The 21,113-nt window shown below is 33.6% G+C and overlaps 1 protein-coding gene across 1 annotated transcript in view; it reads left to right on the top strand.

Annotated features, from left to right (window-relative positions):
* LRP1B (LDL receptor related protein 1B) overlaps window positions 1-21,113 on the top strand; it is a 339,912-nt gene that overhangs the window by 174,961 nt on the left and 143,838 nt on the right. The window contains exons 39-40 of the mRNA XM_062578228.1: window positions 10,342-10,531; window positions 12,074-12,278. Of these exons, the coding sequence (XP_062434212.1) occupies window positions 10,342-10,531; window positions 12,074-12,278 (395 nt within the window). The remainder of the gene's footprint in view (window positions 1-10,341; window positions 10,532-12,073; window positions 12,279-21,113) is intronic.

The following is a 21,113-nucleotide window of genomic DNA, read 5'->3' on the forward strand; positions in this document are numbered from 1 at the left end:
CAATGCATTAAAACCTAGGGATTCAGAGTTGACATTACCTACACAAGAGACAGAGAGCTCACAGACATGTACAGTGATTGAATACAGTCAGTATTTTAATTCTGCTATGGTAGGAAAGCATGAGAAGTGTTGCATGAAAAATCGCTGGAGATTTTAAATTTAAAATGGACAAAAAGAGAGAAATACTATTGAAGCAACAATGTAGATACAAAAGGGATGTTTAAAAGAATAGTAAAGTATTTCTCATTACTTTATGATAAGTTGTTATACAAGACCTAAAGACATTTCACAGAGCATATTTGAGAATTATTATTCGAAAAAAATGGTAGGTAGTGTTTCTACGTGTAATCTTAATATACCTGATTTCATTTTTCATTAGCAGAGTCAGCACTCTGAATAACTGAATGTCAGATGGCATTTTTTAACCTTGCAAAAAACTAACTATATATGCTTGGGATATATTTGTTAACAGTGTTGTTTGTATTGTAGGAATGCTTTGGTTTGTTGTAAATTAGAAGAGATATCACATCCCCATATATGCTTCTCTGTTGTTCTCCTTTCTGTGTTTGAAAATCTTTTTATTTTTGCTGAATCATTCACTTTAAACTGACATTTTTGTACCGTAGATCCTTCCTCTCCACAGTTTTCACACTTGATTCTTTTCTCTCAGTGTAAATTGGAAATAGTTCCGTTTAATCAGTGGAAGTATTACATGATGCTGCTTGATGTAATAACAGTGGTATCTATAAAGCAAAAAAGAATGGTGGGATTAGTTGACATCAGTGATTCCATTTACTGTAAGATATTTAAAATTCTAATATTTTCTGATTTCCATGTTGATGACATGTGATTACATAGAAATTATTAAATGGAAGCCAGCTGACAAATTTCAATAATAATATTTCATTGTAAGGTTAAAATTACATCTTTGACATATGTTATGTTTTTGCTCCAGAATTATTGGTAAGCACATATAGTAAGTTTTCTTTGTAATGGAAAGAGGTATGAAACTGCCTTAAAAATACCTAGTGTGATAATAACAAATGTACAGCCCCTTTCTACCCCATTAAGCTCATGTCTGCAATTCATGCAAGACATTACTCAGTATTTAACTCAAATAGTGAAATTAGAGTATGCGATACACTGTTTTCACAGATTTTTAGTTCACTGAATGCAGATCTTCTGCTCACAAAGAATCCATTAGGTGATGGGTTTCTACCTCACTGAAATCAGATATGCCACTCAAATCGAACACATTATTGAACTTTTCTGCCCACTGAAAACAGAGTTATGATATATAAGGAGTCCTTTATTAAACAGGTTTCCAGTTCACTGAAAACAGATTTACAACTCACAAGCAACCCATTATCTAACATGTTTTTAGCTCACTGAGAACAGATTTACTACCCAGAAACAACCCATTATCTAACATGTTTCCAGTTCACTGAAAACAGATTTACAACCCATACGCAAGCTATTATCTAACACAGTTCCAACTCACTGAATATTGATTTAGAATTCATAAACAAGCCATTATCTGACAAATTTTCACCTCACTGAACAGATTTGCAACTCATAAACAACCCATTAGCTAACACATTTTCAGCTCACGGGAAGTAGATTTACAGCAAATAAACAACTTTATCTAACTTGTTCCAGTTCACTAAAAACGGATTTAGAACTCACCAAGAACCAAGTACCTGATAGGATTCTGTCTTTGTCAGGAAGAAAGAACAATAAAAACTACACGTGTAGTGTGCACAGAGTGCCATAACTTAACACGTTTATTTTTGTGTGGCATTGCTTTTTGCAGTGTATTCTCTACTGTCTTTGACCTATGCTCATAAAATGAGCTTTATTTCCTTCGGTCAGTAAGTATGAAGAAGTTTTTATGATGGTGATGAGTAACTGGATGGAATTAATCTTTCCTCATCCACACCCGACTGCCAGATTTTAAAAACTCACCTCGTTCTTACTGTAGTGCCCTGCAAAGCACTCTTTTGGGTTGATCAATTAACAGTTCAGTATCCCTTTTGACTGTATTACTGTAGCATCATGTATGGCTTAATCCAGTCTGAAGATGTTCTTAAAAATAGCGTAACACATTTAAAATAGACATCAGTACGATGCTAAGTGACATCGCTACCTTTGTATTGTGTGTGTTGTCCTCCTAGCCTTTCGTTCCAAAGCAAGCATAAGAAGTTTTGTTGACAATTTTCCTTTAAATAGACACTTCCAGAAGCATCTGTCTATGAAAAAAATGGGTAGCTATGTTGCTAGCTAGTCCCACCACTATTCCACTTTACTTGTAAGAATTAAATGGGTACTCAGTAGAGTTTACTTTACACAGATCAGGCTGCTCCTGCTTCTAGCCTGTGACTTAAGATTGTACATTTGTATACTTTTGTGTCCTCTTGTATTGTGAAAGCTGTATATGAACTTGTTTAGAAAAAAAATGTGTATTCTTACAGTTTCAGGAACTAGACACTGTCTCAGGTGCCTTTTTTGCTCAGAAATGATGGAGAACCTTCATGGCATAGCTATTTTCCATTGTCAGTGGTGGTATAAAACGAAGCAAAACTCAATCAAAGGGATTATATTTGGAAAACGCATGCTGATACCTACTGTCCTCTAAGTTTGGGGAATCCTGCACTTTGCAGAAAGAAGTATTTTTAATTTCACATAAGCTTTCTGGAGCTTTAGGCTGTGAGGACCAATGCCTTGACAAGTCAAATCCTAACTCACAATTCTGTAGGAAATTGAAGTAAGGTATTAATGATGAAAGGAGATACAAAAGGTAACAAATTTAGGGGAAAGTGACACTGAGTTTAAATTAATACTTTGGATTGGCCATCTCAGAATACTCTCTTTATAATTTCTGTTTGACCCTACCTGAGGTAGAGCTCTGAATTGTTGCGAGTCTCTTTGGGAGAACTGATTACTGAAACTTGAATCAAAATGGAGTAACAGAACACTGTACAGAAAGAAAGTACAGAAATAGTAGCACAGAGTTACATGAAGAGGTATTTGGAAATCTCACATCTTTAAAATTATCAGCTTCATTTAGAGCAATAGGCTCTATTCTCCTTTTAAAGGGAGCCCAGGGAGAATTTTACTCATATTTTGTATATTGCTAATCACTTCTAGACAGAACAGCACTCTTATTTCAAACTTATGAACCAGTTTCTGTAATATTCAAACTTGAGGTAGTTTTACATGCAATCTGAATAGAAAAAAAGGAAAATAAAAGAAACAGTTTCAATCTTTTGTAGATCAAAATGGACCTGTCTTCACATTTCCAGGTGAAAGAAAGTAAATTTAAAGTAGATTGAAAAGACTGCAAATGAGTGTTTCAACAGAAACAAATGTATTTGATGCTAAAGAGTTTTAATATTACCTGCTTATTCCCTGAACAGATTCTCATGTCGTATCTCCCACTGGCTGTTTATTGTTTGTCAACTGATAAACGGAGTTGATACCTTTTCAGATCATCGCATTATTAGAAAGAGTATTGCTCCTACATGGTATTGGAAGTCTCAGTTTGACCCAGAGAAAGTCAGTGAAGGAACATGTACTATCCAAAGGCTAGATTCTTTGTGGTTTTGATTGAGCAAACAACTAATGGGAGCCTTAAATAAATTAAAATCATGATGTACCCTATAGTCTATCCTGGGCTAACCAAGGATGTTCATCCAAGAAAAAGTTAAAAATAATCAAACAAACAAACCCTGGCATCTAACTACTAGGGGAATCTCCTTTTTATCATAAAAGTTTAAGATGACTAAAATTTATTAACTAAAGCCTGCGTCAGTGGCTCTTTGGGAAACAGTGAAGTGTTCAAATAATAGAATCATACTAGGTTTAAGGTAGTGGCACTCATGAGTTTGAAAGGAAGAAGAGAGAAGGGGAGTGGAAAAGCAAAAGAAAGCAATTGAGGAAGAAGAGTATTAAGATGAAATACTTCCAATATGCTCAGTGTCTTTTTTTCCGATTATGTAAACAATGACTAACACGTTTTTGCCAGTGTCACATCTTTCACAGTGTATTAGGAAGTGTTACGTGCAAAAATTCTACTTCTGTTTTTAACTTTAGGTGCTAGTATTTATAGAAGGCAAAAATCTATTCACTGCTAACAAAGTGTCAGATCCTGTGATATACTGCAAGGCATTTTACAGTCTGAATCTTTTAAAGGTGTTTCAATGTGTGCTACTATTCTTTCTAACTAAATTGGTCCAATTTAACTGTCAAAAAAGTATTTATGTTCCCATTTCTCTTACAGAGCATTAAATTTAGTACACTGTATGAGGTCTCTTTAATTTTTGAGCTTTTTCTTTTACAAAAGAACTTTTTAATCTGATAAAAATAAATACTTGAAAAGATATTGTTACTCTTCATTTTAAGAAGAGCTTTCATTAAGAATATTTGCACATTTTGTGGTTTGTTTAGGTATTCCTGGTTGGAAATGCCAAAATGTATTTATGACAGGCACTCACATACAGTAATCTTTCAGTTCAGTACATGCCTACTTCTAGTACCTCTATCCTAGAATCTTTTGGTCCTACTTCGACAGGAACAAGAAATTGTATAATTCATTGTATAATTATAGGCAATTATTGTAAGCATTCCTTAGTTTTGGGATAGTTGCTGTAATGACAATAACAATTTTAGTTGATTTAAATGTAAGGCTATTTTTTTTTTTTGAGAAACTACGTATAATGCATAGATGATACTATAGACTCTTTTTAATTAGGAACAAAAAGTCTTCCAGGACAGCGGTGAAGATTTTTAAAAACTTATTTAACAACAATAATAAAACACAGTATTTAATCTCTAGCTGTTTTGGTTGTTTTGGCTTTCTATTCTAAAAGTGTTCCTGCTTTTAAAGGCTCTCTTGTACTGACATTTTAACTGTTATAAAGTTATGGGATTATAACATTTGCTAACTAGTATTGATAAATTAAACTATATTTAAAAGAGGGAGGGACAGAGATACAGTTATAAAAACACTAGTGTTTGTTTTAATTTGCTGAGTTCTATGTATTTCCTTAAGTATATCATGTATCAGCCTATCTTTGTTAGGTTATTCCCTGCTGTCCCTATGCCATTCCCCAAACCTAACCAAGAAATAAATTATGTCCAGGTTAATAGAGGACAGAGTACTGCAATTTTATGTCTCTGTTGATTTGATTTCTTTCAGTAAAACACCAAAGTCTTACTGAGTTCTGAGCTCATCTATTTGATTCAAAAGTAAGCTAAACTGTATAGCAAAATGTGGAAAAACTACCAGTGATGATAGAAAAAAGCTAAACTCAGATCAAGAAAAATCTGAAATACTGCTATTAATTGTCTATTTCTTAGCTTACTCTGTAAGTATTCACCCCTTTTTGCATAGCCCTGCCTCAGTAATAGAAAATGTTTCTAAGAGTGGCTAATTAATTTCTGTCATCCTCCATAGTGAAACTAAGCACAAACAACCAAAATATTCCATGAAACACTAACGCTGCTTGATTGATCCTTTCAGGATCAGCTTTTTCTTCTAGTATCTCCGCCCCATTTACATTATCAGTACTCAGTTGTCTGTAACCCCGTACTAGTAAGTGTGTAAGTATTCACTGTAGATGAGTGATCTGCTGCCTGTTTCTAAGGTCGCGTGTCTTGTCCACCTCCACGCTGTGATTTATCCCTGTTGTCGCACAGATTCCTTTCTACGAGCGGCGTGCCCTAGCGCAGGAGCACGGGCTGCGCGCCCGGGAATCCAGTTCAAGCCACTCGAATACCAGAAATCCAGTCATGAGTATTCCTCTAATCCCCACCTAATGCATTGCACAGAAGTACTACCCATCTGTCGTGTACTTTTTCCTTGGTTGGTTAGTTCACGGAAGTATACTTTAAGTTGTCAACCGAGGGTTAGGTTCCTGCTCTCTCATGCTAAGTTTGGGTGTTTCTGAGTCTGAGTAGTCTCCTCAAGTGTTTTGTGTAGAGCTTGCTTCATTAATTCACTGGTACAGAATAAATAACAGGATGAATTCAGGGGCAATAAACATCCTACCTGAGCCTGCCTGTCATTCCCACAGTACTTATTTCACAGGTACTACTGTAACTAGATACAGTATTTTATGTCTTCACTGATACCAGCTGAAGCAATGTTATCAATTGAAAAATATATTTACCCAGTAGTTCTTTTCTGCTGAATGCGTTAGAAGTGCTCCTTGAACAATTTCCAAGTATTTGTATATTCATTTTAATCTGTGTATGCACTGAGTTTTTAGTTATCATTAGGAAGGCACAAAGCTTTTTATAAGAGATCTTAATATTATACTTTCTACAAAAACAAAGGGGTTTTTTGATTTTACATTTATTTCTAGATCATGGTATTTCTCTGTAGATTATTCACAACAAAATGTTCATTCTTTCCTGTTGTCCTACTTCAGACTGAAGGAATGCTAGGTTACATCCAGGGAGATGCTTTTGGTGTCTTGAACTTAAATCGCTTTGCTGCTTTGAAGAACTCAGAGCCTGTGTTCGTGCCATTTTACTTCATTTAATAAGCTTTAATGTGCCATAGCAAATAGTATGGTTTTATGTTACACAGCTCTTGAAAAATGATACAGGTATTTGCTGGTTTATGCTATAATTTTAGCAAACTTTACATTTGGTAATGAAATAATATTCATAGGCTAAAGCATAATGAAATAATTGGTTATTACAGTCCAAACTGTTTATGCCATATCTGATATATTCTTTCTGACAGAAATTTTCAATATGATGACCTAGTTTTACATGTGATTGATGATGGAAGGATTTAAGAAATAAAATCTGCATCTGATTTTTGAGACAAATACACCTTATCTTGTTAGTCATTCTTTAATTATCCCTTATTATTGTCTTAGAATTTTTATATGCCAGAAATGATTTCCTACTTTATAGCTACTTGACAAAAGTAGCAAAGACTTAATTAAAGTACTGATGGTGCAGTTAGTTAAATATGTGTACTTTAAAGCTTTCAGATGTTTTATTGCTTTTGAGGCATTTTTTTCACCTCAGATCAAATAGTGACCACCTGGTATCTGTCACCATAATATTAAGCAAACAGATTGGTTGAGAATAATATCATCTCCTATGACTACTCTGGTAAAGCAGTTGGCAGGCTGTTTCCTGAAATGTAGAGTGTGAAATTGGGAGAGTGTTTTTTTGTTTGTTTTTTTTTTTTTTTTTTTGTAAAGAAAATATTCAAGCAGGTGTTTAATGTTAAGTACTCACAGTAAAGCCTTCTCCAAAGTTCTGATATAAGTGCTACTTATGCTCAACTGATGGTTTTCTGATGGTAAATAAACAAACAAAACAAAAAAAACCCCACAACTTTGTATTATGATGTTGAAAACTCTTTTTGCTTTACAATTTCTCAAAAGAAATGGAGTTGGTGAGAACATGAAATTAAAGGAAAGAGGTAATTGAACTGATGCAGTCCTTGTCAAAATTAGGAAAGTCTTGACAGTAATCTTTGTAGAGAATTTGTAGGGAATTTCAGAAGTGAGAAGTAGATCAAAATCTAGTGGACTGAGAAATAGTGTGAACATTACTAAAAGTCACTGGCTAGAACTATTAGATAATTTAAATGTTATATTCTTAACCATTTTTATTCTTTATTTGCAATAAGAAGGGAACTCTAATCTGAGATCTTCAGTTATTGATTTGTTGCTTGTGTGTTCCATGGGAAAGTCAGATGAAGATCAGCATGACAGTATTTATAGGCTGCATCTCATCTGTGGGATGCAATCCATCTTCGTTAAGTTCAGTAAAAGTGATAGATGGCATTTGGCAATGTAATGATGTGATCACTCTACCATTGCCTTAGTAAATCATAAGCTGTTGCATTCTCTTGTGTAGATATTTAATCAGTTATACACCCCATTACTGATTTAATTCAGAATGTCAGTGGCAGGTGAATAATGCGAGTATTTGTAAATTAATATCATATTGTATTAATGTTCCTTTCATTTAAGTATGCTATTCATGTGAAAATCATAAACTGTTGCTTCATGGCTAGAATAAATTTAATCTGAGCTGTAGGCATCTCATGCCGTCGGTGTTTTAATTCAATATGTCAGTGAAACAAATGTGTTTCTTTTCATTTCCAGTTTCTTTATGCTTTACTAATTCAGAATTTCCACCAAGTAGCATCAATGATCTCATATTTCACATATATTTTAAAGTAATGGAATAGCTGATTATAAATGAATTTCAACACAAAAGTATATATATGCTTTAAAATGTCTTTTTAACAGTATGAAATAAGTGTAAAATAGTTGCAATGCGAAATAGTAATGACATAACACTGGTGAGCAGTTGTTTTGGAATCTCCTCCAGTAGCCTGTCTTCGGCAGCTTGAAGTTGATAGAAGTTTCTAGTTTTAATGAGGCAACTGCACAAGAGACTAGTTCTTTCTGTAGTTGATACATGCTCTTATCTTTGCTAGCTGTTACACTGTAAAATGATTCATATGCATTATGGGGTCTTTGACTAATCTCTAAAATCCAAAGTATATTTTAACCTAAAAACAATCAAAAATACTAACAAAAATATAGTATTAGCTAGATAACTTGCATGTTGTACTAAGGTACTTCATCTGGTTCAGAGTAAATGCTAGTAAGAACAAATTTAGTTGTATTGTCCGTCTAATCTTGGGTCAGTTTATCACTTATTCTCTGGGTCCATTGTCCTTAAAACCACCTTTACTTACAGATTAATGCTTTTAAAAAATACGAAATAATTCTTTTTTGTAATGGTAGAGTTCTCAATTTCATAAGCAAACAATATGATAAAACTAGAATTTTATTGACAAATTTTAGTGCTTGGGATGACTCTGTAGGTAGACAGAGACTCTGACAAGTAATACATCAAGATGCATAAAACAAAACAAAAAAAACCCACTTGCTATATTTCAGTATGTGTTTTTAATGCTTAAAATCCAAGTTGAGTAAAACAACTAAATACTATGTTTTAGAAAAATATATTGTAACCCTTCCATCATTTTCAAAGACAAAACTCTTATCTAATGCAACATATTGCAATGATCAGAAGTACTTTTGGTAATTTTCAAGTTGTCTTCAATACCTTTGCTAGAGTTATGTTCATTTGCTTTCTTGAGTTACTTGTAAGTGAGCTGAATATATCTTTCTTCCTGAACTTCCCTCAGTAAAGTAGGAAAACACTTTTTATGTCCATTCACCTCTTGAAGGAGAATCCCTTAATTTATTCTTTCCTAATGGTGTCACTGTGACTTCTCTGCAGATACATCACGAAAATATAGTCAGAAGATCTTCAAATGCTTTGGAAGGAGAAATATTAAAAAATTTATAAATAGTAATTTGTTTCAAGGTTCTGATTTAGTGTAAGCACTTTCAGTGAGATCAGACTATTTTGGAACTTTGTTTTCTGTATATGTACATGTATATTGCAAGCTAAAAGTTACGTCTTCAGCAAGCCAAATGTAAATAATAATAATCAGCATACTGCAGTCCTTTTTATATTTCTAGATTTTGCCATCTGTAGTTCTTTAATTAGCTGTATGGACCTTCTGGTCTGAAATTGTTTGTTTCTAACAAAAAGTGAAGTAATCAACATACATTTCTGTAGTAATTCAAAAAACAATGGTAGGAAATAATTGCTTTTGTTTCTCACAGTCTGTCACTTTTATATATTGGAATCAGTAATCTACAATTTATCTTTTCTGGACATTAAAAATATGCTTTAGCTGTCCATTAATATCATTTGTTTCTAACTTACATTTTTCATGTGGCTTGAAAGAGCAAGTATTGTAGCTTACTAAATGATGTACTGCTAGTACAATCTTTAGAGTTAGGTTTTTTTCAAAAAAATTTTTTTTAAAAAAGGCCTATTCAGTAAATAATAAGAGGCCAACTTTGATCCCTAGTAATGTACTGTGTATCTGTGTTTAGAAAATATATCCAAAGATAATGTTAAATGATACAAGTAATTAGTAAAAATAAACCCAAGCCTTGGCTTACATGAAGTCTAAAATTGTGATTAAATTACTTCCTTTTTGAAGAAGAGCTTATTATTTCTAATGTGTTATCTGGGCACACTCTAGTGGAATTATTTTTTTTTAATGAGCCTAAGAGTTGACAAATACACTACAGGAATATTAATAGCGATCTTGCCCTCTGAGGTTTTTCCCTGAAAAAAAACTTGTGTGTGGAAAAAATAATTAAACTTTGGTTTTGGAAATAGCTGTATTATATGATCCTGCAAGATCAGCTTCATGAAAAAAAAATCCCTTGCAAAAAGGCATTCATTTCTCTCTCTAACGATGTTTTTCAGATGTTGGTTCTGTGGAGGGACTTGCTTATCATAGAGCTTGGGACACTCTTTATTGGACCAGCTCTACCACATCCTCCATCACGAGGCACACGGTCGACCAGCAGCGTCGAGGCGCTTTCAACAGGGAAGCAGTAATAACAATGTCAGAAGATGATCATCCACACGTGTTGGCTCTAGATGAATGCCAAAAGTATGTACTGTATGTTTGTTCTTGATTTTTTTCTAATGTCAGGGACACAGCAACAATTCTTTATTTCAGAGACAGCTAATATAATTAACTCTTTGAAAGTTAAGTAGATTTTTTAGGAAATGGAATTTAGTCTTAAGCTTTTAATTTTCAGAATTAAGATGCTTCATTTTATATGTTTATATGTTTCAGATCAAGTTTTAATTATATTTTTATGGTACATTTAAAAATTAAAGCTGTTTCCAAGGAGGAAAAATAGCTAACACAAACTATCAGCAGCAAGGATAAGTAATTGTGATCACTTTACTGATTTCCTCTGTCATACGTGTTATTTTGGTTGCTTAAGTAAAAACAAAATGAGTTTAGGACTTTAAAAAGGAGATTTTTAGTTTCTTGTCTGGCAAATTGATAGGTCTATACATTTATCACAAATAAAATCAGTATGATATAAGAACTATATAAAAGGTGTAGGTTTAAGATACTTGTGGGCAACACCCTGAAAGAAGCCTAGCCTAGTTCACCTCCTGCCACTCCAAAGAAATCTGGGTTTATTGGAAAGTGCTTCTATGCTAGTGCTAGTGCTTCTGTTTCTTCATGATCCTTTTGCTGGTCAATGCCTTACAAATTTGAGTTACTTTAATATTCTTTGTTATTTCTGGAAGAAAGGAAACCTGTTGTCTTTTTCTTTTTTTCTTTTTTTTGGGGGGGGGCGGTGGAGGGGAGCTTAATACTGTCGCCGTTTAGGGAAGGCTGGGCTACAGTTCTGACTTATGTTCTATTTTTAGTTGAAGATAGCTGAACTTTCTTTATTCCTTAGATAGTTGTGGAAGTTATTTCCATGTGTGAGTTCCTGTATGATTTATGCAAATTAGGAGCTTATGCTGCATTGTAAAATATGATTTATCTAGGTATCTTAAATAAGCAGATTTAACACTGGTGGAGGTTGTAATGAGTGAATAGTCAAAATTTTCTTTTTTATGTGCTTTTTATGTACTGGTACTTCTCAATGTATAAATCATAGCCAGAGTTTATTCCGTAAGTTTGTCCCCTATTGTTTAACACTGCAGCATTGTGCCTCCTATAAAACATATTAAAACCACTTGATTCCTCATTGTCAGTATTTTGCAAACCAGCCCTATGGTCTGTATGAGAGTTCTAATATGGGAAGAGATAAAAATGAAACTCACTGTTAGAAATTATTAATATACATGTTATCTGAATTAAATGTATATTGTTAAATAGATTATATATCTATCTGTAAACGTGTGTTAGTATAAAGACATGATGATCAGAATTAAATAGACCTGTGAAGAGAAAGAAATATATACTTGTATACAAGTTAATGAACCAGGAACCTACTGTAATTTATAGATTACTGTCTATCACATTTTCTTATTCTCTAGTGATTTTCACAATTACTTGCAGATTCCATTCATAATTATCTATGAAGGCATATATTTTTTATGATACTTATTTCATAAAGAGAATTAAACTATAAAATGTATCTTACGGTTTTTATTATTTGTTATTTTGATTTCAATACAGCTTAATGTTTTGGACTAACTGGAATGAGCAGCTCCCAAGCATCATGAGGTCTACCCTCTCAGGCAAGAATGCACAGGTTATCATTAGTACAGATATTCTCACACCAAATGGACTTACCATTGATCATAGGGCAGAGAAACTCTACTTTTCAGATGGCAGCTTGGGAAAAATTGAGAGGTGCGAATATGATGGATCACAGAGATATGTAAGTAAAGCAAAAATCAGGTGAATGTTCATTTTAAACCTGTGTGTTCAATTGTATTTGTTTGAAGGGCATATTCTGGCTTATATTTTCAATTTCAGGCTCTAAAGACAACATTTAGTGCATAAACTCTTTTTTTTATATCCATTAGTGAAAAAATAATTACATCTTACGTTGTATAAGAGCTTTGAAATATTTTTGCATCTTAAATGAAAATGACATTTTTATTTCATGTACTTTATTTGGACAGAGTTTCCTTAACTGAAGGAAGAGAGAGCCAAGCTTGTAACAGCAGGACAGAATTAAAATAAGCATGACTAGGCCTATAGTTTTATATCAGTTCCTTTCCCTTTTTGTTTTCGTTTGTATACATTAGCCTCAGCTTACTAAAGTATCAGAACAGTAGCTGCATCAAAAAATGGACAATCCGAAGCTGTGTGGATTCTAATGTACACAGCCTCCAACTGTGTTTGCTGTGAAAATGGATTAAAATGGATTAAATCTTTTTTTTTTTTTTTTTTTTTTTTGGCTTAGTGAATTTATTTTGATAGAATCTACCTGCATGTCTGAGAATAACATACAAAAGGTGGCTTGATTTGGGTGAGGAAAAGGGGTGTCATTTAGGAAATTAAAAAGGAATTACCGTTTAGGAATTAAAAAGGAATTACCTTTCCATCGTTTCTGTTATTTGTTGTTTTTTGTGCTTCAGCTGTATTCTGATTCTATGTGTTAAACTAAATATGTACTCAATTTAAATTTCGCTCATACTTTCAAAAATAATCCTTATTATTTATCTCTGGATCTCCTTCAATTACTGTTGTATGTTTTGTCAGATAATGTAACAGAACATGGTATGCCATATGTAAATGTAATATTAATCTATATTGAACCATATAATGACTAAATAGTACTTGCAGAATTATTATTTATTCTATCTTTTATATTACTAAAAATAAGTAATCAAAGGTTTTAACTGAGTTGTAGGCAATAATCTTGGAGCTCCCAATCAATTTATTAAAGGTTATAAATAGTTCAAATTATTTCTTTGCTTAACAGCTAGCATTTGTGTATATGTTTCTTTTAGGAAAAATTACTAGTTTTCCTAAAATACCTTCAGTCTTATATGTTCTTATATCAGACTAGTTTGAATAAATTATACATCTGCAGATTTTCTTGGTTTACTCTCTACCACACCAGAGTATCTTCTGGGACGTGTTGTCATCTTAAAATACAAGATTTATTCCTACACTTATGTTGTATTTTAGGTGTAAGAAATTACCTGTTTCTCTCATGTTAATCAACTTTCTTAAGTGTTTCCTTTGTAGGACTTTGATCACAGTTTGAAAATCCTGATAAATTATATCTTCCTCTTCTTTATCTTCTACTTTATTATCGTTCCTGAAGACTGACCGTACATTATAGAGTTTTTTGGAGTTATTCTATCATGAGATATATTTGTCTGCATTGTTGTAACTTTCATGTAAATGACAAACTGCCCTGTAAAGTAAAGCTCATCGACTGATTTGGAAAAAAAACAAAACAAAACAAAAATCTATTTAAAAGACATATGCATTATTTCTTTCATAGGTAGGAACTTGTGCTAATTCTATTTGGCTGTAACTTTATTACAAATACCTTCTTTAGCTCTTCCATGGTAGAAGATTTTTAAAATCATTTCTTTATTTTCTATACTTTCCTTAACTGCTTTCTTAGAAATACTTTTTTTCCAGGTTAGAGATTCGTTTGTTTTTCTTCTGCAGAGATCTTTTTAAAACTGTTTTCTTTCTTTTTTTTCTGTCACAATTAACGCTTTTTTCCTATTCACTTCACTTTGTCTGCATTTCCACTTCCTAAAGTACACCTTGGTCTGATATAGATCTGTTTCTTTTCCATTTTGCTATAGTGTTTTATTTTGCTTTCTTGATTCCATTTTAATTAAGATTTTGAATATGCTGTTAGTTAAGTTACAGCATAATAATAGGCTGTGTGGAAACACTTATATTCTTCCATGCATAAAACACACCTCATACATATCCCAGTAATGAAAGGGGAGATGATCCAACTTTGTTGCAGAAACCATTCCTAAAATCTCACCTTTTTTATCAGGTGTTTAGCTTTCAGTTTGTATTAGCAAACCAAACTAGTCATATGATTTTTCCCAACCACTGTATTTTCAAAATGTGTATCTTTGTGAGATAAAAATATCATTTCTGCTTTTAGCTCCTCTTTCCAATTTCTTACATGAAAAATACCTGAACTGCTTTTCCAGCTTTTTTAGTATATTGTCTCTTGATTTGACTTTCTATCCTTTTAAATCCCCTTCCCTATTACAGTAACAAAAAAGGTCCTGTAAGTAGTAAGCTCAATGCCGCATGTCCCCTAAAAGTTTTTTGAGGAGCTCAGGTGGGTAAGAGCTATACGAAGCTGTACTACTATTGGCTGTCCTGTGATGGTATCAGTTTTTCAGGAGGCTCAACTAACTAAGTAGACGAAAACACTGATCTGAGTTGTCACCTGGTATGAACTTTCTACTAGACAGATGTTTAGGATCTTGCAACACGTGATGAGCAGCGATTGCTCTGTGGTAGGTTTGACCAATAGCTCCAAAATTCATCCAGAGAACAGAATCCTCTGTAGCCTGTGGCATAGGGCTGTCATGAAAAGAAGTTAGAAGGAGGGCATGAATGAACAAAGTGTCATGCAGAGGATTTAGATTTTTAGGTTACCATCTTCTCGATGTGAAAAAGTTTTTTCTGAGCATGTATCTTCACAGATGCTTTTGCTTTGCATTATTCTTTTTGCCTCTTCCCACCTTAAATATCTCTGAGCATGAAAAACTGCTTTTGTAAAGTCCTTTCAACTACAGTCTAGTAGGATATCAGCCCAGAACTTTGTTAGAGCAAGGGGCTTAGATTTCAGAGAACAGTGAACTGGCTCTCAGCCTATTGCCTTTAAGGGCGATCTGCTTAAGTCAGCTCTGCAGAGTAGCAGAACAGGTAACCTGTACAGAGACATGCAACATATCAGTTGCACCGTTCTGTTTGTGAGTGAGAAAATAGGTTCCAAGTTCAAAAACCTTCTGCAGAGGAAACTTCTAGCTTTCCAGAAATACTTCTATGGACATTTTTTTCGGGATATAGCAACTTCCACACACAATTAAGAGTAGTGCTGCTATCACGCTAGGATGCATGCCATATTTTTTCTTTTGTATGTATGATGTTTTCCATGTCAGTAAATAGAGAAATCTAAAATACGGGAGATAGATAGATGCCATGAAAAAATATAGCTGTACCTTCAGAAAATGACTTTCAAAATCTCCAGGCCAAGATTCCAAGAGTAGTGCCACACTGCAAAGAAATTTCAGTCTTGATTGTGCCACATGTCCAAATACTCAAAGTCCAGATCTTCAAGAGCTATGTCAATAGCATGTTCGAATAGAAACCCATACACATGACAGGACAGTTGATCAAATTCACTATCTGTGACAGGTGTCAGATACCAGTTATATCATAAGAAACCTCAAGACAAAAGAAATTTCCTCAAAATTTTGCAGCAAAGATTTCCTTCCACTGACATTTTAATTGTTATGTCCCTGTGAAGAATAGGAGAATAATCAGGAGCATAAAATCTATAACAATGAAAACAAAAGTTTAAGCAGAAGATAATTCAAGATAGTTTGCATAAAGATGCAAAAAAGAGAATTGGGGTTGACCTGAATTCTGAAAGCACTTTTTTCACATTGTTTAGACAGGGATTGTCATTTATAGGGAAAAAAAACAAAAAACAAAAACAAACAAACAAACAAAACCAGACTTCTTCATTTAAATAAACAGATGCTCTTTATCTGTATTGACCAGCCTCAGTATTAGTGCTTCAGCAGAGTTGCTCATCACCTTGTTGATGTATTCTTATATCAAACCAGAATGCAAGCAAGAAATTGTGTTATTGATCTGGTGAAATATTTCCAGGGCAGTTGTTCTTTATTAGCATGCAGTCCAGCTTGACAAGATCTCTGGTTTCTGCAAAATTATGATAATTCAAATGATTAACCCCAAATTCCAGTGATCTGAGATTTTATAGGATGTTTCAGCAGATGCTGCAATCAACCAGTGAAGAATGGTTACAACAGATTACCTTTTTCCTCACTCTCGCTGCTTCATTGCTTTCTAGTTTCATTTAGGTTAACAAAGATGAAAGCTATGTAGTAGAATTGAAATGCTAATGTAACTTAGTGAATTTTCTTTCAGGTAGCAGCTTCTTTCTTTATTCTACTCACCATAATAATGTAATAAAAGGATCAGAAAATAATTTAGAAGCATTGAATTGTTTTTTTTTTTTTTTTTTTTTTTTTTTTTTTTTTTTTTAAAAGAATGTTAGGGTTTACTGGGTTTTGTATGCAGCTGATATTTTAATGCTAGTTTTGGTTGCAAGGGTGTTCTTTTAAGTTTGAAAGAATACATTTTGCTACTAAGAAGATATGCAGGATTTTTTCTGAGCCAGCAAGATCACTTTAGTAATTAAATATTTCTTGTTATCCTATGCAAGGTCTTTCTTTTCAAAAAATAAATGACAGTTATCTTTTTTTTTTTTTTTTTTTTTTTTTTTCCACAATCCTTTGCTCTTTTTCTCTCATTTTAGAGCCTGTAGGATTAGTTATTTGAAGTGCTAGGGAACTGACAACATTGATGCTGGTGAGTTGCTTTCCTTAAGTAGTTCTGTAAAGTAACACTAAGATTGAGTTTAATGACAGGAATTGCATAACCAATGGCAATAAAATGCTCTAATCCATGTGACCTAGGTAACTGGTTGATAGAGATCCAGCACTGTTAGTTTGGGTCTATTCACTGAAATATCTTCATGTCCAGTGTCAGTAGGCTGATAGAAATTAACTCATAAAACAGTTAAGGAAAACAAAAGAAATGACTCATAAGATTATGGAGAAAAATACTATTTATAACACCCACAAAATTACAAAAATATTGCCCTAAGTTAAACATTAGATAAGGATTGTCATTGTAACTTATGATGTAGCAAAATGGTATTGTTTAATTAATATTGATGTAGTTACAAAGAAGCTGGTTAACAGAGTCATAATTTACAGCGATAAAATAAGTTCCATTTGGATGGTACCTTGGGAAGATGTTAACCAAAAATTGCTAAAACGAACATTGTAAAATCAACATAACTGGTTAGCTTTAACTCAGGAATTTTCGAAGAAGCTGTAAGGACCCTAAAATCACTAATCTTGACTTACTGCAATATTTAAAATACTGGCAAGATTCCAGAACACTAGAAAAAGAAGCATTACACTAGTATTTTAAAAGATAGTTTAAATTATTCAGGTCACTATAAAAGCTAGGTAGCCAGTAGTACTCTGAGGCTTCAGTAATGAACATGGAAAAAGAAACTACCTCAGAATGCATTATCCTTGATACATTTATCTATAAACTGACACAGAACATATTAAATCAAAAATTAAGAATGATACAAAGGTTGATAGTGAATATGGTTTAAAAATTTTAATTGGAGCTACAGCTTTTTTTTCATAATCACAAAAAATACCATTTACACGCACTGATGTTAACAAAATTGGTGAATGGGTAATTTATCATTGAAACTGGTTTAAATGCTGAAAGTTAAAGGCGTGTTAAACTCAGGTGCTTAATACATCAGTCATCTGAGCTGCGACACTAAGTAGTAGTTGGAACAATGAAAGTTTAGCCTTGCAGTTTGCTTTTCAGTGTCATAAACATGTTCATTTCTAGAATGGGGAAATAAAACATTAATTTAATCCTTGAAAGAGAAAGTAATTTTGATTTTTTATTTTTTTTTAACATGAACGAAAAAGCAGGCACTCTCATAAGTTATGACCAGATGAACTTGTAGTGATATATATTTAGGTCATATGTTCCCTCATAGTTTCCATTTGGAAAGATGCTTAATATTATTATTTAATAACTTAAGCAATATCATGTTTTTCAGTAGGGTATAGTAGTGATTGACAAGAAAGGGGAAACTCTTTAGCTATCTTCTAGTTTCTCTTCCTTCAGGAAAATCAGCTTACATCCTTCTTTTTAGGTAATTTGTGTGTGTGATTTTTCAGCCTTTCAGCCAAGTGAAGCCTTCTCCTGCAGTTGTTTAATGATTTTATTAGGCAACTGACTTTAAGTTGATACTAGTTTTAAACGTTTTAAATACAGTTTTCTATACTATACTAGCTTTTGTCATTCTGTTATAGACCTGTAAGTAGATTTGGGTATCTCTAGAAGAGTAAAGAGCACTTAAAAACTTTTAAAAGCTTTATTGGATTGCTGTGCCCATTTATTAAGCATTTCCAAAGAGCTATATTGTAAGTCATTCATTAGAGTTAAAAATTAAAATGCTTAAAAGGAGCTAATACTATAATCTGATCCATTAACTGTAGGCATTCATTAAAAAAAACCCTCTCTTTCTATAAAACTTAAGTTTTACTATGTTAAGAGTTGTTTTGAATCTAATACCTAAAGATAATCTAATAAGGAGATTTATATAAAATGATTACAGTATTCTGTGAAGAATTCATGCCTACCTATACAAGTTACAGATATCTCAGATGTAGAACAGAACAGACATCTCAGATCTAGAACAGATACATGTTATAACAAATGTTGTTTAGAGAACTGGAAGATAAAGAAATGATCATACTTAAAATTACATTCCCAGCTATGACAGGCCCCCCCGCCTCCATCCCCTTATCTCATTAGAGGAAGCAGAGAGAAATTTTGATCTGTTATTATTTAGGGCTCAAAATACTTGCTTCAGCTGGATGCCTGTATCATTTAACATTGAAACATATAGTGTAAAATGGCTTGTTACCAGCTTTTGCTGGAGCAGGCAGCAGTGGTAGGGATGTCTTTTGTTCGGATTCCCTGAATGGTTTAAGATTTTGCATTCCACATGAAGTTGTAGAATTTTATCATTTTAGACATATGATAAAATACATCAAGACAGGGATCTCTATATGACTGCTTTTATTTTATATTTATTTATATTTCAGAAAAACTGTTCAGATTTCTAATGCAGCACGGCAATTCATTGCGTTTTTCAACTACCTATGCACATTCATTCAGTGCCACATTTCTCTCCCTTCCGTGACCTAAATCATTGTTGATAACTATGATTTTTTCCAGCTTTCTTCCTATTGCAAAATGTGCTTTTTGTTATTTTTTGTCTTTTGTAGTAAAAGCCTAAAGTACTGCAACGGTTTCTGGGAGCGAATGAATGTGGAGTTCACAAATCAAATCCCTGTTACGCTGTAGTCTGTGTTATGCTTGACTAACTTGGTAGTTGATGTTAATCCCTTCCTGTTCTTTTTTCCCAGTATTGTTTTGCACATATTAAAAAAGCTATTCCATGAACGATATTCTGTGAAATAGCGATGCTTCCTTCCTTCCTTGTGAAGTTGTGTCCTTTGTCCCTCCTCCCCCCAGCGCACCCTTGTTCCACCTTTGCGGTGCAGCCAACACTCCCTTAAGCGAACAACAGGCAGCGTGCGCTGCAGTTGGGTGGTTGCTATAAACTGCCATCACGCTTGTGGTGATAAACAACCTGTGCTTCCAGATGGGATAAGTAAAGACAGTTTTGCCTTTATTCCCCTCTGGGGGAGTGCTGAGGTCATTTGCTTCTACCTAGCCACCAGTTCAGATAAAGCATGCAGTAAGTTGATTAACTTGGAGTCTTTACCGCTCATTTGTTTTGTTTTCTAATTGACTAACAACTGCAAAGGTTATTAGAGAAGGAAATGATGGGTGAACACACAATGTGAATATGCTTCATTTCCTCAGGATATGAAGCTAAAAACTGTTGAAAAGCTCTGATATCTGCATATCTGTTGGAGGGATTTGAAATTAGTGAAGATTTGGATCCTACAAAATTGTATTCAAGTTGGAAAACTTTTGCAGCCTTGGTTTGCACAAACTCAGTACATAAGACCAGTCATAGCAAGTCAGTCTAAAGCGGGTGCCTCAGGAGGAGCGTAGGAACAAGGCAACTTTTGTCATTAACGTTGTCCTATAGCAATGACTTCCACTGAATGTTTCTGAAGTACCTTTTTTTCTTCATTTTTAATGTCTCCTGCTGTTTTTCTTTGATTAGAAGAGACAAAGAAAAGAAAAGCATTCCCAGTTCTTCTCCGTGCTGCTCATGGTTTTATAGATTCCTGCTCAGCTGTCTGTGAGCAGAGTTGAGATTTTCAGAGAACTGTCGCTTCAGTGACCTCGGTGATGTTATGCCTATGTACCTCATTTTACCTTCTTGTCCACTGAATTTCATTTACAACTCACTCTCTGATCTGTACAGTGACATACTTCTGCAGATATTTACAATTGGTCCTTATCTTCATTATTACAAATAATCCAGTTTAGACAGCAGAAATTGTCACTTCATCATCTAGTCTCTTTTCATTTATAAATGTGTTAATCGGAACTATTAATGATTTTTTCCTCCAATCAGATGTAGTGATTAGTATTTTTACCTGTGTATTTATCCAGGTGGAAATCGAACAATCTAACAATAGTGAGCAATGTGTAAATTTACAATTGGAAAATATGATTTTTTTTTTTCTACTTGAATAGTGATCACCAGTTCCCTGTTGTCTTTCCTTTCTGTATTTTGGTATGCCCTTTCCTGAAGGGCTGCAGCAGCCGTCTTATGTCTTGATACAAATCATATCAAATTACTATCAATAACTAAGAGGAATAAATTTACAAAGTATTGGTTTCCATCATTATTTTTGTTGCAGACAAGCAATCTATAAAGAAAAAATGAGCAGACCCTTTCATGCTGACTAGCTCTCCCAGG

The sequence above is a fragment of the Rhea pennata genome, chromosome 6 (assembly GCF_028389875.1).
Source record: "Rhea pennata isolate bPtePen1 chromosome 6, bPtePen1.pri, whole genome shotgun sequence".
In the NCBI taxonomy this organism is placed as follows: Eukaryota; Metazoa; Chordata; class Aves; order Rheiformes; family Rheidae; genus Rhea; species Rhea pennata.